Here is a 26,796-nt window from a genome sequence, read left to right as displayed (position 1 = left end):
GCTCCTTCTTCACCACAACGGATCGATACAGCGTCCGCATTACTGAAGACGCCGCACCGATCCGCCTGTCGATCTCACGATCCACTCTTCCCTCACTCGTGAACAAGACTCCTAGGTACTTGAACTCCTCCACTTGGGGCAGGGTCTCCTCCCCAACCCGGAGATGGCACTCCACCCTTATCCGGGCAAGAACCATGGACTCGGACTTGGAGGTACTGATTCTCATTCCGGTCGCTTCACACTCGGCTGCGAACCGATCCAGTGAGAGCTGAAGATCTCGGTCAGATGAAGCCATCAGGACCACATCATCTGCGAAAAGCAGAGACCTGATCCCGCGGCCACCAAACCGGAACCCCTCAACGCCTTGACTGGGCCTAGAAATTCTGTCCATAAAAGTTATGAACAGAATCAGTGACAAAGGACAGCCTTGGCGGAGTCCAACCCTCACTGGAAACGAGTCCGACTTACTGCCGGCAATGCGGACCAAGCTCTGACACCGATCATACAGGGAGCGGACCGCCAAAATAACAATTAAAATCTAAATTAAAAAAAACTAACAAACTAGTGTTTTTTATGTTTTGGACACTGGCAGATCTGGTCTAGTTGGCCATAGTCTGGCGACCCCTACTGTAGCTGCGGACATGTCCTCACATGCCCCCATGAGAACATTTGTTATGCAAGTCAAGCATATAAGATGGCGTTAGCTGCCTGCCAAAATTAGACTTTTACCTTGTTTCAGGTTGTTTGCTCTGTAAATAGACAGCGTACCTAATGTGTCGTGTGAGTGGTCATTGGTCAGAAAAAGTTGGAAACAAACAAGTCCAGCCATACCTCAGTATTCTGTTAGTTAACAAGTATATGTGATTATTTTGTCCTTTTATTGTGTGTATTCTAAGTAAGTGTTTTACATTTTTTCGAGGGAGGATTTTACACACACAAAGTGCCTTTGAGTTTAATAAGATATCAAAAAACCTAAAAAAAATCCAGCAATAAATACAGTTGTTCCAAGGACAGCAGGACATTAGAAAAAGCAAAGACGGTGAATAGAAATGTGACTTTACGCGGAGTATGTTGTGTTCTTGCCAGGCTCTGACAAAGCAGATGATTAAGAGTTTGGTTCTTTTATATGGTGAGTTTAAGCAAGGATTTTCTATGTCATCAACAGCTCTCCCGTCCAAAGGCAAAACCTAGTAACTCACTTCTAGCTGATTTTGAGAAAACAAAGGAAAACCAATCTTATCTTGATGCTGTCTTACAAAGATCTACAAAGTCATCAAACGTATAGATGTTTTCTTAAACTTTCATTATTCTTGCCGATCGAGCCGTGGATTGAATCTGCTCTCATGAACGTGTGCCCTTTCTCCAGATATTTTATCAGAATCTCGGGTGGGCCCCATTCTGCGTTTGCACATTGGGCAAGAGCCGTGTACAGCGTCCAGTTTTTATTTTGATCTCCACAGTTATCTGCCCCAAAAGAGTACGCAAGGGGAAGAATCAAGAACAATACATTTAATGAAGGTGCTTGCAACGTCCTGGGCCAATCTTCCAAATATCCCCTCGTGCCATAATATCACATAATCAGGTTGACCGTCGGCCCCCATTCGTGCAAATGTCTCATTAAAGACAATTAGGCGACTGACGAAGAAGCTCCGATTGGTCCCTTGAGATACTAGGTTTTTCTGTTGTATCTACGCGGTTATGTGGTAGTTGCTAGGTCCTGCCATGCGCGTAACTTCTTACTTACGGAACAAATTACAATATCGCATACACTATTGTAAAGCATATCACCTAGGGACTCCAAAATTATTATCAGCTCAGTTTTGACCAAAATGGAGTTACTGGGTTTTGCCTTTGGACCTGGAGAGCTTAGTTTTGTAAGAATGTGGAAAGAAAAATCTAATAGCTTATTGTGAGTACTGGCAAGTATCCAAGGATGCAGTACTGATATTTGCATTGGATTAAAACAAAACGGCTTCACGGTGGAAGAGGGGTTAGTGCGTCTGCCTCACAATACGAAGGTCCTGCAGTCCTGGGTTCAAATCCAGGCTCCGGATCTTTCTGTGTGGAGTTTGCATGTTCTCCCCGTGAATGCGTGGGTTCCCTCCGGGTACTCCGGCTTCCTCCCACTTCCAAAGACATGCACCTGGGGATAAGTTGATTGGCAATACTAAATTGGCCCTAGTGTGTGAATGTGAGTGTGAATGTTGTCTGTGTTGGCCCTGCGATGAGGTGGCGACTTGTCCAGGGTGTACCCCGCCTTTCGCCCGATTGTAGCTGAGATAGGCGCCAGCGACCCCAAAAGGGAATAAGCGGTAGAAAATGGATGGATGGATGGCTGGTCAGAATGAGTGCAACAGTGCACTCATTCTGCAACATCATTACGAAAGGGACTGCAGTGAACAGGACTGGATGTGTTTCTGCATTGGATCTATATCCCAAGTCTGCTGAGCCATCCATCATCAGCTGTCCCTTAGCACCTACACCAAGGTCAGGAACATTCATGCCAGTGACAAACAGCTCTACAAACACTGCCAGTGTCCACATTAATATCACAAAAGCTCGGATGAGCACGCAAAGGACAAGCATTTTTTTTTTTTTCTTTTCACTCTCTGCCTGTCTCCAACCACTTTGCTGTGTTTAACACTCATGTGTGCAGACTGCAGCCCTCCCGCTATTATACCTCCAGTTTTGCCACAGGACTCTGTGCTCAATGGACCAGTGGATTTTTAATTAGCTGAGTCTTAAATCAAAGAGGCTGTGCTCGCAGCAGAGATGCTCAAGCTTCCAGTCCTTCCCTAGTCTTATATGACCATATGCCGCAGGAAACAAGGGGCCATTGCTGAGTTAAAGTTCATGTGCGTCATGATTCAGTAAGAATTGGGCTGGGGTTTTGAGGCAAATGCGTACTTTTACTGGCCCGCCTTTGAGCTTTTGAGGCGTATAATGTGGTTCGACACACACTGGACTCTTAATTTGGCACACATGCACAACCACATGAGAGCCAATGCAAGAGCCACAGTTGTAAAAACTACTTCTACTGTTACTGCTGCACGCAAAAGGGTTCAAATTAGGCAACTTAGGCACATTGCTAATTATTTGCCACTTGCTTAAGATTGCACCTTTTTTTTCTTCAAATTTCCCTAGTTGTAAATGCTATTTACTTATTTTTTGTCATGAACTAATCCTAATTTTAGCATGAATACTTAGATTTTTTTTCTATCTAATTCAAAGATGATAACATTAAGAAAATTACATTTTGGTTTCCCCCCCAGATAGAAAATCTTGTTTAAAAATTCTGCAACTTCCACATAATTTAAGAATTGCAAGTTGAACAATGCTTGTTTTCAAAATAACATATTTATATACTAGAGATGTCCGATAATGGCTTTCTTGCCGGTATCAATTCTTAATTACCGATTCCGATATCCACCGATAATCAATATATACAGTCATGGAATTAACACATTATTATGTCTAATTTTGTTGTGATGCCCTGCTGGATGCATGAAACAATGTAACAAGGTTTTCCAAAATAAATCAACTCAAGTTATGGAAAAAAAATGCCAACATGGCACTGCCATAAGTATTGTTGAAGTCATAAAGTGCATTTTTTTTTTAACATGCTTCAAAACAGCAGCTTGGAATTTGGGACATACTCTCCCTGAGTAAGCATGAGGAGGTTGAAGTGGGCGGGGTTGTAGGGGGCGGGGTTGAGGTGGGTGGGGGGCGGGGTAGTGTGGGCAGGGTGTATATTGTAGCGTCGGAAGAGTTAGTGCTGCAAGGGGCTCTGGGTATTTGTTGTGTTGTGTTGTGTTTTTGTGTTACAGTGCGGATGTTCTCCCGAAATGTGTTTAACTGAACAAAGCCACGGGCCAAGGTTGAACAAGTTAACCTTTTAATAGGGACCCAAACAAGTTTTGCATTGAATATTGAACAAGCGAGACTTATATAACTTTATAGTGACATGCAAAATCAAGTTTCAAATAATACTAATAATTTAAAAATAGCAATGGCATATCAAATCAAATTTAAATAGAAATTGAATGCCTCTTTTCTATTTGCAGCCTTCTCAGGTAAATATCAAAATAAACTTTTCCCACAGGCTAATAATACATTTGTATATTGTAGCGTCCAAGAAGAGGTAGTGCTGCAAGGGGTTTTGTGTATTTGTTCTGTTGTGTTTATGTTGTGTTACAGTGCGGATGTTCTCCCGAAATGTGTTTGTCATTCTTATTTGGTGTGGGTTCACAGTGTGGCGCATATTTGTAACAGTGTTAAAGTTGTTTATACGGCCACCCTCAGTGTGACCTGTATGGCTGTTGACCTAGTATGCATGGCATTCACTTGTGTGTGTGAAAAGCCGTAGATATTATGTGATTGGGCCTGCATGCAAAGGCGGTTCCTTTTAAGGTTTATTGATGCCCTGTACTACTCCCTACGTCCGTTTTAAAAAGTCATGAATTTAACTTTTTGCAACCGATACCGATAATTTCCGATATTACATTTTAAAACATTTATCGGCCGATATTAAAGGACATCTCTATTATATACATTTGTATGCAAATCTTTATTTAGGTTGTTCTATCAAGTAAAATGATCCGTCTATGCAGCTAGTTCATTTGTAGTATTTGTAGGGAGTCATTGTATGATCAATATTAATATTTTATTAATAATATTAATTATTCATATTTTCTTATATTTTGACTACTCTTTTTTGCAATGCAACCCTACTGTGTTTAGTGTGCCTTAGAGATTTCTTACAAATCCACCACATGATCACGTTATTATTGAATCGCAAAGTTGGACCTAATAAATCAGATTAATTTAACAAAAAGCACCTTAAAATCTTTTACTAACTTTTAGAGGGCTGACAAGCTCATTAATGTATTTTTTTTGTACATTACTGCCTCCCTTTGCCCAAATGCAACTAGTATATAATAACCGCCATACAACTAACTAACCAAAAAATTAAATATAATCAAACCCAATTATAAATTAACATTTTGGGGCTTGGCAGAGATAATATTTTCATGTCAGACACAGTGTCAACAAATTACTACTTTGACTTTGATGGCACTCTTTTGTGGTAATAAAGTAGTGGTTTCCAAAATGTCATCTTTCTGTATGATTGAGTGCCATTCTACGCAATTGCAGGAAAAAATATATCACTTTGAAATTAAATTTAAATATCAAATGTATTTAAATGTCAGTTTGGGATCATCAGAGAGAAACAACATTGAATGGATGAAAATACAAGGCAATCTTTATCATGTCTGTCTGCAACATGATCAATGGATTACACCCTATCATGCAGTGACAGCAATCGATAACTTTGATGCGCGAACAACAAGCCGCACTTGCACTCAGCAGGGTCAGGCTGCACGGCATTGACCGCAGCGTTGATTTTGCACGCCTGGTGTTTGTGCATAACAGAAGTAGAGGAAAAAAGCAGTGCTGCATAACGCACTATCTTGATTTACTGCATATACAATATATACATTTATGCTGATGCAGCTCATTTTCTGTCCAGTTGTGCAACAACAACAACAACTCATTGATGTCAAAGAGGCACCAATAATGATTTTCCTCTCTTTTGAATTTTAAATCTTGTTACAATGTTTGATACTTCTGTTAAACAATGCCAAAGCGTCAAATAAATCGCAGGTTTTATGCATTTGGGTTGCCTCTGAATGCTGTTTTTTTTTTTTTTTTTTTTCAATAGTGGGCACACTGTTGGGGTCTGATAGTTTTTGGGAAGGAGGGGCATCTAGGGTTTTTCTTGCAATACTTAAGGAAATGCCTTCACACACAAACCTAACAATTTGCAGACATACTCAGAAAGTAGGTTAAAATAGTGACTGTAGAGCAAAATTGACACTAAAGCATATTTAATATATATTATCTTGACCCCAAATAAGTGGGTTGGATTAAAATCCTGATAGGTCCACTTTTTAAACGATTGGATACAGTTGGGAGATTCCGTGAAATGCCAAAAGTCCCTTAGCTGACCTTCATGTTTGGACTGTGTGTCTGCAGGCCATGTTCAGCTTGTGCATGGTGGAGAGTGCGGCAGATGAAGTTACTCTGCAAGGAGTAACCCGTGTTGGACTGAAGCACGCCTTGGACTTTGCCTACACTGGACAGGTGAGCAAGACCACATGCTGTTAAATTGACATTTTTTGAACATGGATAAATTCTTCTTACTTTAGGTCAGTATTTTTCCTTGGGTTTTATGAAAAATACATGAATAAATCCAAGTTATTATGATTATTGATCCATTATGTGTTATTTGCATTTATAAAACATATATTAGTAGCCTTCCGCCCGATTGTAGCTAAGATAGGCGCCAGCGCCCCCCGCGACCCCGAAAGGGAATAAGCGGTAGAAAATGGATGGATGGATGGATATTAATAGCCAGTGGTGCTGTTTAAATGTTAATTCTATTCACATCCAATTCTTAAAGTCAAATGTTGGATGTGTGTGTGTGTTTGGATTTGTCTGTATATGTGAAACCAATCAGTGTGTCCGTGTTGCAATCTGTGTGTGTGTGTGTGTGTGTGTGTGTGTGTGTGTGTGTGTGTGTGTGTATATAAAAAAAAAAAACTATCTTTGTTGCGATTCAGAATCTGTGTGCTCGTGTTTCGAAATGTGTGTCTGTGTTTGGATACAGTATGTGTGTTTGTAAAACAATCTCTATTTGTGTGTTTAAATTTGTGTGTTTACACGCGACCTTGTGTGTGTGTGCAACAATCCGTCTAAACACAGACACAAAGATCGCAACACGCACCTACATATATTTTTTTTACTCACACACACACACACACACACACACACACTAGTAATACATGGCTTATATTTGTATAACACTTTTCTACATTCAATGTGCTCAAAGTGCTTTGACCCTATTTCCACATTCACACACTGATGGCGGGATCTGCCATGCAAGCCTCTAACAATGATATATATATGTATGTAGTATGTATATGTATTCATTTATATGTATATATATTTATGTATATATATATATATATATATATATATACATATATATATATATATATATACACATACAGTATGTGTACACATATATATATATATATATATATATATATATATATATATATATATATATATATATATATATATATATATATATATATATATATATATATATATATATATATATATCATACTTGCCAACCCTCCCGGATTTTCCGGGAGACTCCCGAAATTCAGCGCCTCTCCCGAAAACCTCCCGGAAGAAATTTTCTCCCGAAATTCAGCCGGAGCTGGAGGCCACGCCCCCTCCAACTCCATGCGGACCTGAGTGGGGACAGCCTGTTTTCACGTCCGCTTTCCCACTATATAAACAGCTTGACTGCCCAATCATGTTACAAAATCTACAGATTTTAATAAAAAAACTGCACACACAAAAAGATGAAGCAGAAGAACGAGGTTACAGCCATGGCGACGAGTCTGTAATAGTGTGATCTATGTTGTCTGTTGCCATCTCCTGGTGAATGTTGGCTATAGCGTTATGGGGTTGCCTTTTGATTGGCCAACGATTTACGTGGTGTTGCGCACCTGACGGCAAGTGAGGGAGTATGTTCAACTTCTGAAGCCCACAGTAAAGAGACGTAACTTCATCACCTCAAGTGGTTATTGAGTACAGTTAGTAGAACAACTGTGTTTTTATTACTTTCTATTTGATAGGTGCCGTCTGAAATCCAACTATTTCTTTTATTTCTATATAAATAATAAAATAAATATATATACAGCTAGAATTCAATGAAAGTGAAGTATTTCATGCATATATATATATATATATAAAATATATATGAAATACTCGAGTTGGTGAATTGTAGATGTAAATATACTCCTTCCCTCTTAACCACGCCCCCGCCCCAACCACGCCTCTGCCCCCCAAAATCGGAGTTCTCAAGGTTGGCAAGTACGATGTATATGGTTAATGGGTTATACTACTCAAAGCGCTTTGACACTATTTCCACATTCACCCATTCACACACACATTCACACACTGATGGCGGGAACTGCCACGCAAGGCCCTAACCACGACCCATCAGGAGCCAAAGCTAAAGTGTCTTGCTCAAGGACGCAACGGACGTGACGAGGTTGGTAGAAGGTGTGGATTGAACTAGGAACCCTCAGGTTGCTGGCACGGCCACTCTCCCAACCACGCCACACCGTCCCCTAATATGTGTGTGTATGTATATATATATATATATATATATATATATATACACATATATATATATATATATATATATATATATATATATATATATATATATATATATATATACACATATATATATATATATATATGTCTTGATTGGATTATTATCCAGAGAATAGTGCTCGATACCGTGGTAGAGCGCAACAACAGTGGTAATAAAAGATGCAACTTATGCTTAAAAGAGAAACTGTTTATTATATATCATCCAGACCTGTCATCCCTCAACAAGCGCAGTGAAATCATTTCAACATGCCGCCACAGACGGAAACACCTCCTAGGTAACACATGAACCAATCACCACACCCTACACCTGCCTGTACCCACCCATTCTGTGCCCTATATAAACCAATTGTACGTGAAGGCTTCCATTAAAATCTCCTGATGATTGAGGGAACCCCTCATGAAACAGTTCTGTAGAGATGAAGTAGTCTTGTGATTTTTCCCACAACTACATATATATATATATATATATATATATATTATATATATATATTTAACTGTGCACAAAAAAATTAAAATGAATACAACTTTAATTTTGTACCTCTTTCACTCTTCACTAGTGCTAACTACGTCACCTAAATAAATCATAACAAGGCCTTTGCAGATTACCACTTTAATCTCAGCAGCATAATCTTATTCAGCAGCGTGGCTGTAGATGTAGTGTTGGCAATATGTGGCAGCTCAATCACACTGTACTACAAAGTGAAATGTTTTGTGTTACATTATTGTGAAACACACTATAAGTCAGTCACAAAAAGTGTGTGTTCATTTCTTACTACCTTTTTGACCTTTGTACCGTCAGTACGTGTTGTTCCGTCCAATAAATAACCGAGCGGCGTATGAAGTATGCTGGGAGGACCGGAACTCATGTTGTAATTACTTCTAATTGTATTTCCATGGTGGAAATGAGCAAGTAGTAGTTGGTTAGGGAGTGTAAGTAGGTCAACAGCAGGCTTGCAAGCCTCTCTGCATGGGTTGGCTCAGCTCCTGTCTGCCAAGAGGAGATGATAGCAGATGAGATGAGGGCAATATGCTTATCCCCACACCGTAAATAATGACCTACTAAAATCCTTCAGCCACATGCCATGCAGGTTGACGAGTCATGCTGTCACAGGCTGTTTTGGACTCAAAAGCGTTGACACCTGGGCTGTAATTTAAGCTTTATAAACAGTGGGACTTCTAAAGTCGAACACAATGAGTTTCGGTGTCCATCCTGAAATCCGATACAGTATCAGGGGTCTCAAAAATACTACCATTTTTTTGTTGCCCCCAACCATCAAACTTTCATGTAAATGAAGCCCATGGATCCTGGGTGGCTAATGTTTAGACCAGGGGTGCCCACAGGTTTTCTGCAGGCGAGCTACTTTTCAATTGACCAACTCGAGGGGATCTACCTCATTTATATTTATCATTTATATTTATTTATTTATGAAAGAGACATTTTTGTAAACAAGTTAAATGTGTTTAATGATAATACAAGCATGTGTAACACATATAGATGTCTTTCTTTCACAAAGACAAGAATATAAGTTGGTGTATTACCTGATTCTGATGACTTGCATTGATTGGAATCAGACAGTAATGATGATAACGCCCACATTTTCAAATGGAGGAGAAAAAAAGTTGTCCTTTCTGTACAATACCACATGAAAGTGGTTGGTTTTTGGCATCTAATTCATCCAGCTTCCATACACTTTACAAGAAAAACATTGGCGGCAAATTCCGTAGCTTGCTTGATTGTCATTCACGGCACCCGAGGGTCTTGTGAGATGATGCTGGCTGCTGCCAGTTCATTATTATGAAAAAATGACAGAGAGGAAGGCGAGAAACACTTTTTATTTCAACAGACTTTCGCGCCGTCCCTTCCGTCAAAACTCTAAAGGCCTACTGCACATTTCCTATCTTCACAATAAAAGCCCTGCTTTCATGCTACCTGCGCTAACAAAATAAGAGTCTCGGAAAGCTGGCGTGCACAAGTGATGTGCACGCCAGCTTTCTGAGGGATGGCTTGTGCACGCCAGTTTTCCGAGACTCTGTATTTAGTTAGCGCAGGCAGCATGAAGCAGGGCTTTTATTGTGAAGATAGGAAATGTGCAGTCGGCCTTTAGAGTTTTGACGGAAGGTACGGCGCGAGAGTCTGTTGAAATAAAAAGTGCTTCTCGCCTTCCTCTCGGTCATATTTTCATAATAATGATCTTGCAGCAGCCAGCGTCATCTCACAAGACCCTCCGGTACCGTGAATGTCATTTAAGTGACATCTTGGTGAAGATTGATGATCACTAATTTTTAGGTCTATTTTTTTTAAAAGCCTGGCTGGAGATCGACTGACACCCCCCCCGCGGTCGACTGGTAGCTCGCGATCGACGTAATGGGCACCCCTGGTTTAGATATACTGAGGCAATCTTGAATCTGATTTAACCAGGGTTGCTCACAGTTTTTCAGCAGGGGAGCTATTTATCTAATGACCAAGTCCAGGGGCCTCATGTAACAAGCTGGCCTACGCACAGAAACCTGCTGTACACCCTTTTTCGCGGAAAAGATGAGCTGTATCAAGACTGACGTTGACGTAGAAGTGGGCGCTGCCTAAAGGCTGTACACACGGCGGTATAGCTCGGTTGGTAGAGCAACTTGAGGGTTCCAGGTTCCATCCCCGCTTCTGCCATCCTAGTCACTGCCGTTGTGTCCTTGGGCAAGACACTTTACCCACCTGCTCCCAGTGCCACCCACACTGGTTTGAATGTAACTTAGATCTTGGGTTTCACTATGTAAAGTGCTTTGAGTCACTAGAGAAAAAGCGTTATATAAATAGAATTCACTTCACATACATTTCTACAGGCTGTGGATGAGAGGCGCCCACACTTTTTCTGCAGGCGAGCTACTTTTAAATTGACGAAATCAAAAAGATCTACCTCGTTCATATACAAACCCCGTTTCCATATAAGTTGGGAAATTGTGTTAGATGTAAATATAAACGGAATACAATGATTTGCAAAGCATTTTAAACCCATATTCAATTGAATGCACTACAAAGATAAGATATTTGATGTTCAAACTTATAAAATTATTTATTTTTTTGCAAATAATAATTAACTTAGAATTTCATGGCTGCAACACGTGCCAACGTAGTTGGGAAAGGGCATGTTCACCACTGTGTTACATCACCTGGACCCCGACTTAAACAAGTTGAAAAACTTATTCGGGTGTTACCATTTAGTGGTCAATTGTACGGAATATGTACTGAACTGTGCAATCTACTAATAAAAGTATCAATCAATCAATCAAAACCTTTTCTTTTGACAACACTCAATAAACGTTTAGGAACTGAGGAAACTTATTGTTGAAGCTTTGAAAGTGGAATTCTTTCCCATTCTTGTTTTATGTAGAGCTTCAGTCGTTCAACAGTCCGGGGTCTCCGCTGTCGTATTTTACGCTTCATAATACATCACACATTTTCGATTGGAAACAGGTCCGGACTGCAGGCGGGCCAGTAAACCTGCACTCTTTTTTTGTGAAGCCACGCTGATGTAACATGTGCTGCATGTGGTTTGGCATTGTCTTGCTGAAATAAGCAGGGGCGTCCATGAAAAAGACAGCGCTTAGTTGGCAGCATATGTTGTTCCAAAACCTGTATGTACCTTTTAGCATTAATGGTGCCTTTACAGATGTCTAAGTTACCCTTGCCTAGGGCAGTAATACACCCCCATACCATCACAGATGCTGGCTTTTGAACTTTCCGTCGATAACAGTCTGGAGTGTTTGCTTCCTCTTTGGTCCGGATGACACGATGTCGAATATTTACAAAAACAATTCGAAATGTGGACTCGTCAGACCACAGAACACTTTTCCACTTTGCATCATTAGATGATCTCGGGCCCAGGGAAGCCGGCGGCATTTCTGGGTGTTGTTGACAAATGGCTTTGGCTTTACATAGTACAGATGTAGTGACGAACTGTAGTTACTGACTGGGGTTTTCCAAAGTGTTCCTGAGCCCGTGGTGATATCTTTTACACGCTAATGTCGCTTTTTGATGCAGCACCGCCTGAGGTATCAAAGGTCATGGGCATTCAATGTTTGTGTTCAGCCTTACCGCTTACGTGCAGTGATTTCTCCAGATTCTCTGAATCTTTTGATGATAGTATTCTTTTTCCTCCAAACACGACGAGTCGAGTTTATACTAAAATGGATACATGGATGATACAGCAGAGGATTGGGAGAATGTCATGTAATAGAACTTTTTGGTATAAACTCAACTCGTCGTGTTTGGAGGAAGAAGAATACTGAGTTGCATCCCAAGAACACCATACCTACTGTGAAGCATGGGGGTGGAAACATCATGCTTTGGGGCTGTTTTTCTGCTTAGGGGACAGGACGATTGAACCGTGTTAAGGAAAGAATGAATGGGGCCATGTATCGTGAGATTTTGAGCCAAAACCTCCTTCCATCAGTGAGAGCTTTGAATGGTTGACCAAATACTTATTTTCCACCATAATTTACAAATAAATTCTTTAAAATTCCTACAATATTGAATTTCTGGATTTTTTTTCACATTCTGTCTCTCACAGTTGAAGTGTCCCTTTGATGAAAATTACAGACCTCTGTCATCATTTTAAGTGGGAGAACTTGCACAAACGGTGGCTGACTAAATACTTTTTTTGCCCCACCGTATTTATTACTCTCTAAGAAATACATAAAAACTAAAAAATCAAAAGTACCTTCTGTACCATTCGATGACACACAAATCTTACTTTTTCTCATTCTTTACGGCTAATTTTGTGGCTGCCAAAAAAAACGAATCCAGTTAAATTCATGTGCATGATTCATTTGATGACCAAATGCAATGCATGTTTAGTGACTCTATAAGTCCCACAATTCCACTCTCTGGTGCAGATTGGTGTTCTGATGCTGTCTGACTGAAGCAGCCTGGCAGACGCAGCAAAGTACTCCTACACAAACCTAAAGCTTTTCAGCCATCAATTCACTTGTAACAATATCGTTCTGCAAGCTAGTAAAAAGCCAATGTTTGGCCAACTCAGACAGAGCCCTAATTGTATTTATTATCATTGTGTATTTTCCCTTTTAGTCCATCCACTTTAGTGTGACACTCAAGATTGGCTCCAACTAGGCGCACAGGTTTTGCCTTTTACATCAGCAGATAAATAATTCAATCCTATTATGGTACGTAATGTGTTTTTATGTCTGTTATTACAGAATAGTTACTGCAGTTGAAATTTTCATGTGGAGTTACTGTTCTTTTTTTTCCCTATAATTGCTTGGAGTAGGGGTGATTAAGTTGGTGGCCATGAGAAACGTATTACATAGGGCAGTCTTTTTCAACCACTGTGCCGTGAAATACAGTCTGGTGTGCCGTGGGAGATTATGTAATTTCACCTAATTGGGTTAAAAATGTTTTTTGCGCACCAGTAATTATAATTTGCAATTAATGTGCCCTTGTTGAGTGTCTGTACAGCGCAGGTAGCTAATTTTTTTGTCATGTTAGACGACGACGATGGTTCGTCGTGATCACAATATGCAGACGACAGCGGGAGGCAGGGTGCAGGTAAATAGGTATCTAATGTTTAAACCAAAAATTTAAAAAAAAGGTGAGTTTCGCTAAGAAAAACCATTGAAGCTTAGGGATGGCTATGCAAAACGAAATTAAAACTGAACTGGCTGCAAAGTAAACAAAACACAAAATGCTGGACGACAGCAAAGACTTACATCCGTACATGACATGACAATCAACAATGTCCACACAAAGAAGGATAGCATCCGCACTACTTAGATAATCCCGATTGCGAAAACAAAGCAGGTGCGGAGAATAGCGCTCAGGGATGAAATGAAACTGCACAGGAAATTACCAACAAAACAGGATGAAACACCAAAATAGGAGCGTAAGATAAGAACTAAAACACTAAACAAAGGAAAACACCCAAAAACTCAAAATAAGTCACGGCGTGATGTGACAGGTGGTGACAGTACACCTACTTTGAGACAAGAGCTAAAGTGATGCATGGTCTGTTATGGTTTAAAGGGGAACATTATCACCAGACCCATGTAAGCGTCAATATATACCTTGATGTTGCAGAAAAAAGACCATATATTTTTTTAACCGATTTCCGAACTCTAAATGGGTGAATTTTTGCGAATTAAACGCGTTTCTGTTTATCCCTTTCTGAGTGACGACGTCAGAACGTGACGTCACATCGGTACTCAACGCCATTTTCCCCTCCACATCACACGCATTGAGTCAAATCAGCTCTGTTATTTTCCGTTTTTTCGACTATTTTCCAATACCTTGGAGACATCATGCCTCGTCGTTGTGTTGTCGGAGGGTGTAACAACACGATCAGGGACGGATTCAAGTTGATTTACGTAGAATGTGCATCGATTAGCATGGCATGCTAATTGATGCTAACATGCTATTTAGGCTAGCTGTGTACATATTGCAGCATTATGCCTCATTTGTAGCTATATTTACATACAGCCTTTCCCTCCATCCACATTTATTGCCAAACAAACACATACCAATCGACAGATTTAAGTTGCTCCAGTGTCAAGAGATGCGAAAGTCCCTAGTTTGTTTTTTTACCGGCGATGCTACGACAGAGATGGCACAGAGATGGCAAGAATGTCTGGATATCCTGCGAAACTCAAAACAGATGCATTCCCAACGATAAAGTCAACGAAATCACAAAAGTGAGTGTTGTTGATTTTATTGACTTATGTGCTAATCAGACATATTTGGTCGCGGCATGACTGCCAGCTAATCGATGTTAATATGCTATTTAGGCTACCTGTATGTACATTTGAAAGTATATTTACATCCAGCGTTCCCTTTCACCCACATTTAATGCGAAACAAACACTTACCAATCGACGGATTTAAGTTGATCCAGTGTCAATGCAAAAATCCTGATCGGTTGTTCTGCACATTTTACCGGCGATGCTAAGACAGACATGCATGGCTGAATAGCGTCAATAGCTATTCGCTCAATAGCTTCAGTTTCTTCTTCAATTTCGTTTTCGCTATCTGCCTCCATACTCCAACCATCTGTTTCAATATATGCGTAATCTGTTGAATCGCTTAAGCCGCTGAAATCCGAGTCTGAATCCAAGCTAATGTCGCTATATCTTGCTGTGCTATTCGCCATTGTTTGTATTGGAATAGCTATGTGACGTCACAGGGAAATGGACAGTGGCCTAGGCAAATAGCGAAAATCAAGCACTTTAAAGCTTTTTTTAGGGATATTCCGGGACGGGTAAAATTTTGAAAAAAACTTCGAAAAATAAAATAAGCCACCGGGAACTGATTTTTATTGGTTTTAACCTTCTGAAATTGTGATAATGTTCCCCTTTAAATTCATATCCAACAATTGCGAGAACGTCATTTTATTTTCAATATCGGCTACTGAGTTAAATTTTTCAATGATTTCTGCTGGTGGTGTGCCTCCGGATTTTTTTAATGAAAAAAATGTGCCTTGGCTCAAAAAAGGTTTGGTATAACTTTAGAACTACATTTCTCTCCAAAATATACATTGATAGCAGGGGTCTGGTCAGTGTTGTGTTTACAGGCTCATTACACCAGCCTTTAGTGCAGGCCTGGGCAAATATTTTGACTTGGGGGGCCAAGTTTAGAGAAAAAAATTGTTTATTTTTAGGAACACTAATACAAAACCTCACAATAATGTCTGATTGAATGCTAAAAACATTATGACAGACTGCCTTAAAAAATGGAATGGAATTTTACTTTTTTTTTTTTTTACTGAATGAAACACCCAGAATGTTTTTCCTATAATTGCTTGGAGTAAGGGTGATTAGGTCGGTGGCCATGAGAAACGTATTACATAGAGCAGTCTTTTTCAACCACCACTATGCCGTGAAATACAGTCTGGTGTGCCGTGGGAGATTATGTAATTTCACCTAATTGGGTTAAAAATATTTTTTGCACACCAGTAATTATAATTTGCAATTAATGTGCCCTTGTTGAGTGTCTGCACAGTGCAGGTAGCTAATTGTTTTGTCACGTGAGACGACGACGATGGTTCGTCGTGATCACAATAATCAGAGGACAGACGTAGGCAGTGTGCAGGTAAAAAGGTATCTAATGTTTAAACCAAAAATGAAAAAAAAAAGGTGAGTTATTATTAAGGTGAGTCAATTATTTTGACTCAGGGGGCCAAGTTTAGAGAAAAAAAATTGGTTTATTTTTAGGAACACTAATACAAAACCTCACAATAATGTCTGATTGAATGCTAAAAACATTAAGACAGACCGCCTTAAAAAATTGATTTTTTTTTTTTTTTTACTGAATGAGACACCCGGAATTTACATGAAAATAAAGAATGTTGGAGTTACAATATTAACTATGAACGATAAAACACTGAATATTGACAACATATGAACGTCACACCCCCTCTCGATCGACATATTTTACAATCAAGCGAAACGCAACAAAAATGCAACCACCAGCGAAATATGAACGCAAAGGATACAAATTTTTAAAAAAACCTACAATCTGATACATCACTAAGCTTTAGGACTTTGTTGTATCTCCTTCCGCGTCCGTCCCTGACACCCGCTCTGGAAACACTCTGTGGAAACGCTCCCCACCCACACAGCTTGGTGCCGCGTCTGAGCTGCTGTGACGTAGATTACCATAGTAGCTAGTAAATCATGCAAAAGCGCAGATTCCTGCAAACATTAAAATACTTTGCATAGCTCAAGACTTACAGTAATTTGAAAAAATCACTGGACATCATAATGGCAGCGACAGTTTCCATCTTAAAGATCTAAAAAAATCTATCCATCCATCCATCCATCATCTTCCGCTTATCCGAGGTCGGGTCGCGGGGGCAGCAGCCTAAGCAGGGAAGCCCAGACTTCCCTATCTCCAGCCACTTCGTCTAGCTCTTCCCGGGGGATCCCGAGGCGTTCCCAGGCCAGCCGGGAGACATAGTCTTCCCAACGTGTCCTGGGTCTTCCCCGTGGCCTCCTACCAGCTGGACGTGCCCTAAACACCTCCCTAGGGAGGCGTTCGGGTGGCATCCTGACCAGATGCCCGAACCACTTCATCTGGCTCCTCTCGATGTGGAGGAGCAGCGGCTTTACGTTGAGCTCCTCCCGGATGGCAGAGCTTCTCACCCTATCTCTAAGGGAGAGCCCCGCCACACGGCGGAGGAAACTCATTTCGGCCGCTTGTACCCGTGATCTTATCCTTTCGGTCATGACCCAAAGCTCATGACCATAGGTGAGGATGGGAACGTAGATCGACCGGTAAATTGAGAGCTTTGCCTTCCGGCTCAGCTCCTTCTTCACCACAACGGATCGATACAACGTCCGCATTACTGAAGACGCCGCACCGATCCGCCTGTCGATCTCACGATCCACTCTTCCCCCACTCGCGAACAAGACGCCTAGGTACTTGAACTCCTCCACTTGGGGCAGGGTCTCCTCCCCAACCCGGAGATGGCACTCCACCCTTTTCCGGGCGAGAACCATGGACTCGGACTTGGAGGTGCTGATTCTCATTCCGGTCGCTTCACACTCGGCTGCGAACCGATCCAGTGAGAGCTGAAGATCCCGGCCAGATGAAGCCATCAGGACTACATCGTCTGCAAAAAGCAGAGACCTAATCCCGTGGCCACCAAACCGGAACCCCTCAACGCCTTGGCTGCGCCTAGAAATTCTGTCCATAAAAGTTATGAACAGAATCGGTGACAAAGGACAGCCTTGGCGGAGTCCAACCCTTAATTTGCCCAAGTCTGCTAAGTCCAGAAAGAGCTTTCGTCACTCCCACACTGAAGCAGTTTGTTGCAAAACACTGACTTTGGCCGTGTGCATTTAAATGCAACATGGCTGAAGAGAGGAGAGGATGAGAGGAGATGAATGCTAATGAGCACTGATGTTAGCCACATTACATCATAGGACCATCAATTCTGAAGGTAATATTTTGCAACGAAATAAATAACTAAATACCCACATTTGCTACATAACACTTCAGCCCAGCACCGTTTGAGCAGTCGTGACAGGCAGCGGAGTCAAACACTGATGTAGTCATTTTTCTCACCTCGTACTACTGATGCAGTCACGGCTCTGTGGTTAAATAGGGCAGCAATGCTCAATGGATTAGTGAAGGTTTGACACTGCCCTGTAAAACCAAGGTGAGCCCACTAAGGCAACATGCGGGTGTCTGACTTGGTCATTTTTCATGGATTATCAGAAAATGGATCTAGCGTGGGGGTTTATGAAATGCATGACAAGACTTCTCTTGAATGTAGTAAATATGTAGATTAGGCACAGGAGCGAACACGAGGAAGCTTTCAGATGACATTTCCTGCTGCTGTTCATTCAGCTAAATAGGAGGATGTATGACAGGTTGTTAGAATTGTCTGAATATGTGGTTATGCAAAGGTAATAGGTGAATTTATTACATGGTATTATTTCTCACTTAATGGTGTAATTGTAAATTATTTTAATTTAATGATTATCAATTCACCCCCGGTAACCCTAAAAGGGACAAGCGATGGAAAAATGGATGGATTATCAATTCTGAAATCAGTTTAAATAAAATTAATTGGCATTCTAAAAATTCACATTTTAAAGAGGAACTGCACTTTTTTGGGAATCACTTTTTTTCATAATCATTGTGAGAAACAAGAACACACATCTTTTTTTTTTTTTTTTACGGTTTTAAAGGCCTACTGAAACCCACTACTACCGACCACGCAGTCTGATATTTTATATGTCAATGATGAAATATTAACATTGCAACACATGACAAAAAAATAATTGTTATCAGTTTGAACATCAAATATGTTGTATTTGTAGCATATTCAATTGAATATGGGTTGAAAATGATTTGCAAATCATTGTATTCCATTTATATTTACATCTAAAACAATTTCCCAACTCATATGGAAACGGGGTTTGTATATTGAATCAGTTCAGACTCAGGGCTTTTAATAATGCACTGTATAAACATCACATATCCAATGCAAATGCACGGTAAACAGATACATTGATCATAAATTGATTAATGTGGACCCCGACTTAAACAAGTTGAAAAACTTATTCGGGTGTTACCATTTAGTGGTCAATTGTACGGAATATGTACTGTACTGTACAAGCTACTAATAAAAGTTTCAATCAATCAATCAATCATATATTCCAGAATGCTGTCAATGTGAGACTGGTTATTGAACAATTGTCATTGGTGTCTGCTCACATATTACAAGCACACACACTGAAAAACACGTGCAGTGATTCTAAACTACAGCAAAACCAAGTGCATTAAATACGTAAATGTTGCTGTAAACACAGCAATATGAGATACGTATTAATTTAAATGCATTTGTAAAGTAAATGCATTGCGCCCTTCCAGATGCAGAGTAAATACAGCAAAGAAAGGAGTCTTGAAATAGGACACAACAAAAGAAAACACAGAAAACCTGCCATCAATGATCGAATGAAGGGCAGCAGGTGCAAAAAGTAATTTGACATATAATAATGTCAACTTTATTAGCCGGATGAAAAACGGCATCATTGAATTCAACCCGAAAATTGAAGACAATTTAGCCCAGTGTCCATCATTGTAATTCATTTTCATATTACACTTGAAAGTACCCTGTCTAGACTGTGTCTGCACACCTGATGTCTCATGCTGACGTGGTGAGGACAAACCAACCAAGTCACTCAGATTTATCGTGAAGTAATGAGAATACGGTAAAAAAACAACAACACAATAACATTATATTATTACGTATTTCTAATTTGATTCTATAAATTGGTGTGTTCTGTCCTCTTGGTCAGAATCAGCTTTGATAGACTCCAGCTCACCTGAGCCCCTATACTGGTTAAAAGGTAGAAAATGATTCAATAAAATGTTGTCATGTTTTATTCTGGACAAAAACCTATCTTAAAAGAAATGAAGGAAGTGAATACAGGTTGTGAATGTAAGAATAGGATATTGGTCCAACAGATGCAGCAATCTTGTTGGGTGATGGAAGTTTTAGATGCCTCTTGCCTTTGAAAGAAGGCAACTAAACAAATTATAAAATGTCAGATCGGCTACAGTCCTCTTACTGTCTGACCTGAAAGTGGGGACGATAAGAACATTTAAAGTCATATACAATATGGATATTACTCCGAGAATGTAACTATGCGCATTTTGCAATGGAATCACTGCTCTGTATAACATTTAGCATGCATATTATGAATCAATAAAAAAAACATCAATAATGATATACAGCTCCCACACACTTTGTGAAAATATACTTCCCACTTGGTGGAGGTGGATGCGTGGCAGAATTGCTGTATCTGGTTTGTTGTCAACTCTTCACTATGTTTCTTTCATTCCACTATAGAAAGCTTAATACAATGATGGGCACATTTTGATTAAACTTTCAGCAAATACGACAGGTGGGATATAAAAAACAAGTGGTTAATTTTTAGGGTTGATACTGATTACTGTCTGGATTCAGGATTTCTTAATTTTTTTCGTAATGAGCCTGACTGTGGTTTGTGCTCTCCGAGTGCTTTTCTAGTTAATCATTGTTTTGATTAATTTATTATCCAAACTATGGATCGGCCTGCCAGACATTTCAAATAAGATTTATTGATTTATTTATTATTATTTGATCTATCTTGTCCTCATGCTCAGGCGAATCATAGAAATGATGTAGATGCCCGTATCTGCTATAGATTTACTTTACAAAAGAGAAGTGTGGCATTCTTTTGTTGTTGCCTTATTTGTATTTGACTTTATTAAATGTTTGGATATATTTGCTGTTTAGCACACCCGGGACTGGAGCAATATATATATATATATATATATATATATATATACAGTGAGGCAAAAAAGTATTTAGTCAGCCACCGATTGTGCAAGTTCTCCCACTTAAAATGATGACAGATGTCTGTAATTTTCATCATAGGTACACTTCAAGTGTGAGAGACAGAATGTGAAAAAACAATCCAGGAATTCACATTGTAGGAATTTTAAAGAATTTATTTGTAAATGACGGTGAAAAATAAGTATTTGGTCAACCATTCAAAGCTCTCACTGATGGAAGGAGGTTTTGGCTTAAAATCTCACGATACATGGCCCCATTCATTCTTTCCTTAACACGGATCAGTCGTCCTGTCCCCTTAGCAGAAAAACAGCCCCAAAGCATGATGTTTCCACCCCCATGCTTCACAGTAGGTTTAGTGTTCTTGGGATGCAACTCAGTATTCTTCTTCCTCCAAACACGACGAGTTGAGTTTATACTAAGAAGTTCTATTTTGGTTTCATCCGACCACATGACATTCTCCCAATCCTCTGCTGTATCATCCATGTATCCATTTTGGTATAAACTCAACTCGTCGTGTTTGGAGGAAGAAGAATACTGAGTTGCATCCCAAGAACACCACACCTACTGTGAAGCATGGGGGTGGAAACATCATGCTTTGGGGCTGTTTTTATGCTAAGGAGAGAGGACTATTGATCTATGTTAAGGAAAGAATGAATGGGGGCCATGTATCGTGAGATTTTGAGCCAAAACCTCCTTCTATTAGTGAGAGCGTGTGTGTGTATATATATGTATATACATACATATATATGTATATATATGTGAATATATATATATATATATGTATATATATGTGAATATATATATATATATATGTATATACACACACACACACACATATATATACACATATATATATGTAAATACATACACACATACATATACTGTGTATATATATATATATATATATATAGTAAAATAGTAAAGGTTTCTGTGGTTTATTCAATATACACTGCTTAATCAAGAGGTAGAGCGGACTATACGTTAGGTCAGGAATAGAATCATCCCTACAAGCCTGTTTCGCAGGTTTCCCTGCTCTTCAGGGGATTTGAGGGAAAATCAGTGGAAAATACCCTGAAGAGCAGGGAAACCTGCAAAATAGACTTGTAGGGATGAAATAGCGTCTCTGTTTTTTTCCTGACTTAACCTACATACACACGTATATATGCACAACACACACACACACACACATAGAGTAGAGTAGAGTACAGTAACTATGACATACTATGACTCAAAAACCTTTTGTCTACCATGATACAGATTGTGCTGGAGCCAGCAGTGATTCAGGATGTTTTGTCTGCTGGCAGCCACCTTCAGCTGCTGGAGCTCCTCAGCATCTGCTCTCACTACCTCATCCAGGTACTAACACCAAACGTCAACCAAGAATTGTGGAAATTCCAGCCATCCTTTTTTGTTACACCAATATTGCCCTGGAAACAGTAAGCACTAAAGTACCCCACATTGTTGGACATCGGTGCAACTGTTAGTGAAACAGTTAAATACTATATCCACCGTCCACTCACCCTCCATTGTTTCCCTTAAGGTTAAATTATGTACTTAATAAGTGCAAAGAAAGTACTGTACACCTGCATACTTATTAGTAGTACTATTATCAGTACTGTAGTAATACTATTATCAGGGTGGCCCCTGCCCATACGCCAGTCATTTTCAATTAGTTTTTGCCATGGACGCCAATTTTTTTTCATGCCCCACCTGAATTGAAATACGATGGAGAACCTGATCATATTTATTTATTCATTTGTACAAACCAGTCTGAGATTCTGGCACCAGCACCTACATGTCACCAAGCTGAAGTCATGTTTATTGTGTTCTAATGCCCGCCTTGACACCTTATTAGGCCCACCCTACTATTCAAAAAGTAATGGTATAATGGTTATATAACATTAAATGTTTTAAAGTTTTAACACAACCACTTAGGGGCAACCAATACAGTTGGTCATATTTCCTGGTTGAGCCTTTTCATTAATTCAAGCAGTGCTGCCTCCTAGCTGGGCCCTTCCTCCTATTTGAGAAGCACTAATATAAGCAGATCACACACTTTGTGTAGGGCCCCGCAATCCATGGGGGCCCCCATTTTTGGTGAAGAAGCACATGTAAAATGTTAAATAATGAACGACAGAGTGACATTTCATCACAAACATTGAGTTTATACCAAAATGGATACATGGATGATACAGCAGAGGATTGGGAGAATGTCATGTGGTCAGATGAAACCAAAATACAACTTTTTGGTATAAACTCAACTCGTCGTGTTTGGAGGAAGAAGAATACTGAGTTGCATCCCAAGAACACCATACCTACTGTGAAGCATGGGGGTGGAAACATCATGCTTTAGGGCTGTTTTTCTGCTAAGGGGACAGGACGATTGATCCGTGTTAAGGAAAGAATGAATGGGGCCATGTATCGTGAGATTTTGAGCCAAAACCTCCTTCCATCAGTGAGAGCTTTGAATGGTTGACCAAATACTTATTTTCCACCATAATTTACAAATAAATTATTTAAAATTCCTACAATGTGAATTCCTGGATTCTTTTTCCACATTCTGTCTCTCACAGTTGAAGTGTACCTATGATGAAAATTTCAGACCTCTGTCATCATTTTAAGTGGGAGAACTTGCACAATCGGTGGCTGACTATATACTTTTTTGCCCTATTGTATCTTTTTTTGGGTGTTTGAAGCGCTAATGCACGCCTGTGCTGCTGAAACCCAACACTCATAGAAATATAACGCATGCACAGTCGCGCCGGGCTCCATCCACAAAAATGGAAGCAACACATGTAAGTTAACTTAATGATTTGGCGTTAAAAAAAGGACTAAAAACATAAGATGTTGCACCTTTCCTATGATACAGAGCAAAATGTCTTGCTTTCAAAAGTTGTCCCGTCAGATGGAGGTTCCACAGAGATTGTATCCAAAACAGCTGACTGTCATTAGCGCCGGCGGGAGTGTCGCAAAGGCCATTTTGATGTGTCTTTTTTTATTAATGTTGAGTTAAAAAAGGAGCGTGTTTACGTTCAAACATACGGTGGAAGAGTGGTTGGTGCGTCTGCCTCACAATACAAAGGGCCTGGGTTTGATCCTGCGCTCAGAATCTTTCTGTGTGGAGTTTGCATGTTCTCCCCGTGACTGTGTGGGTTCCCTCCAGGTACTCCGGCTTCCTTCCATTGCCAAAAACATGCACCTGGGGATAGGTTGATTGGCAACACTAAATGGTCCCTAGTGTGTGAATGTGAGTGTGAATGTTGTCTATCTGTGTTTGCAACTTGTCCAGTGCGTACCCAGCCTTCCGCCCAAATGCAGCTGAGATAGGCTCTAGCACCCCCCGCCACCCCAAACGGTACAAGCGGTAGAAAATGGATGGATGGATACAGTAAGTCCTCTTATAGTGTGTTTAAAGGCAGCAAGGCAGTGTTGTTGAGCTTTGAAAATGACAGCGCTCAACAGTGACGTTTTAAAACGCTAAGGACAGTTTTAGAACTCTACACTTTGGCCAGCGTTTGTAAAAGTCTGCGTTTTTAAAGACAAAAGTGTGCATTTGCATGTGGACAAGAGGCCTAAATGCAGAGATAAGTATGTGTTTATTATCAATCAATCAATGTTTATTTATATAGCCCCAAATCACAAATGTCTCAAAGGACTGTACAAATCATTACGACTACAACATCCTCGGAAGAACCCACAAAAGGGCAAGGAAAACTCACACCCAGTGGGCAGGGAGAATTCACATCCAGTGGGACGCCAGTGACAATGCTGACTATGAGAAACCTTGGAGAGGACCTCAGATTAGGTATCTGTGTTCGTGTGGACATGGCCTTACTCTCGATTGCAAAAAATCTGAATAAATTATTGATCTAGGAGGGAAATGTGTGATGAATCCAATTGAAGCCTCAATTAGTTTTGCCCATTCTTTTTTATGGGTGTGCATTTCACCACATAAACTTGAGTACAAATTGCATTCGCATAGATACACAACTGTAAGGACAGAAGCAAAAGATAAAAAAGCACTGTATATTTTTAAAACGGCCTTCTTGCTAGTGAGTACAGTATCAGACCCATCATCTGTTGCTGATATTGCAGTTAGTAGAAGGCAAGGTCAAACGATGACTATTTATCACCGGGTACATGTTTTATCAATAATGACATTGAATATCACATAGCTCATCACCTCCATTACAGTAAACAAAGATGTGCAGTGAATATTAACGCGATCAATACAACTCTTGCGCTGTCCAGTCCCTTTATCTCATTTAAATTGCACCATCATAATTTTGATTTGATTAGTTCAATGGCCTTAGTGTGTGAATGTGAGTGTGAATGCTGTCTGTCTATCTGTGTTGGCCCTGCGATGAGCTGGCGACTTGTCCAGGGTGTACTCCGCCTTCCGCTCAAATGCAGCTGAGATAGGCTCCAGCACCCTCGCGACCCCGAAAGGGACAAGCAGTAGAAAATGGATGGATGGATAGTTCTACTTCAGTAAAATGATATGAATGTGTGTTGTTATACGTATAAAGCAGGGGTCACCAACGTGGTTCCCGCGGGCACCAGGTAGCCCGTAAGGACGAGATGAGTTGCCCGCTGGCCTGTTCTAAAAATAGCTCAAATAGCAGCACTTACCAGTGAACTGTCTTTATTTTTTAAATTGTATTTATTTACTAGCAAACTGGTCTCGCTTTGCTGGACATTTTTAATTCTAAGAGAGACAAAACTCAAATAGAATTTGAAAATCCAAGAAAATATTTTAAAGACTTGGTCTTCACTTGTTTAAATAAATTCATTTATTTTTTTACTTTGCTTCTTATAATTTTCAGAAAGACAATTTTAGAAAAAAAAAATACAACCTTAAAAGTGATTTTAGGATTTTTTAAACACATATACCTTTTTACCTTTTAAATTCCTTCCTCTTCTTTCCTGACAATTTAAATCATTGTTAAAGTAAAAAAAAAGTTTTCATTGTAAAGATTAATATATACATTTTAATTTAATTATTCATTTTAGCTTCTGTTTTTTTGACGAAGAATATTTGTGAAATATTTCTTCAAACTTATTATGATTAAAATTCAAAAAAATTCATCTGGCAAATCTAGAAAATCTTAAGAATCAAATTTAAATCTTATTTCAAAGTCTTTTGAATTTCTTTTAAAATTTTTGTTCTAGAAAATCTAGAAGAAATAATGATTTGCCTTTTTTAGAAATATAGCTTGGTCCAAGTTTTTATATATTCTAACAAAATGCAGATTGGATTTCAACCTATTTAAAACATGTCATCAAAATTGTAAAATTAATTTTAATCAGGAAAAATGACTAATGATGTTCCATAAATCATTTTTTTAATTTTTTCAAAAAGATTCGAATTAGCTAGTTTTTCTCTTCTTTTTTTTTTCGGTTGAATTTTGAGTTTTAAAGAGTCTAAATTGAAGATAAACTATGTTTCAAAATTTAATTTTCATTTTTTTCCTGTTTTCTCCTCTTTTAAACCGTTCAATTAAGTGTTTTTTCATCATTTATTCTCTACAAAAAACCTTACGTAAAAGGAAAAAAAAAATGTACGACGGAACGACAGACAGAAATACCCATATATATATATATATATATATATATATATATATATATATATATATATATATATATATATATATATATATATATATATATATATATATATATATATATA

General features: G+C 39.4%; 1 protein-coding gene across 6 annotated transcripts in view; it reads left to right on the top strand.

Annotated features, from left to right (window-relative positions):
• klhl32 (kelch-like family member 32) overlaps nucleotides 1-26,796 on the top strand; it is a 116,692-nt gene that overhangs the window by 51,562 nt on the left and 38,334 nt on the right. For all 6 annotated transcript variants that reach the window (XM_061916446.1, XM_061916445.1, XM_061916447.1 and 3 more), the window contains 2 exons: nucleotides 6,037-6,144; nucleotides 22,365-22,463. In XM_061916446.1, the coding sequence (XP_061772430.1) occupies nucleotides 6,037-6,144; nucleotides 22,365-22,463 (207 nt within the window). The remainder of the gene's footprint in view (nucleotides 1-6,036; nucleotides 6,145-22,364; nucleotides 22,464-26,796) is intronic.

This window comes from Nerophis ophidion, linkage group LG11 (assembly GCF_033978795.1).
Source record: "Nerophis ophidion isolate RoL-2023_Sa linkage group LG11, RoL_Noph_v1.0, whole genome shotgun sequence".
NCBI classification, from domain to species: domain Eukaryota; kingdom Metazoa; phylum Chordata; class Actinopteri; order Syngnathiformes; family Syngnathidae; genus Nerophis; species Nerophis ophidion.
This window is presented reverse-complemented; position numbering and strand designations above follow the sequence as displayed.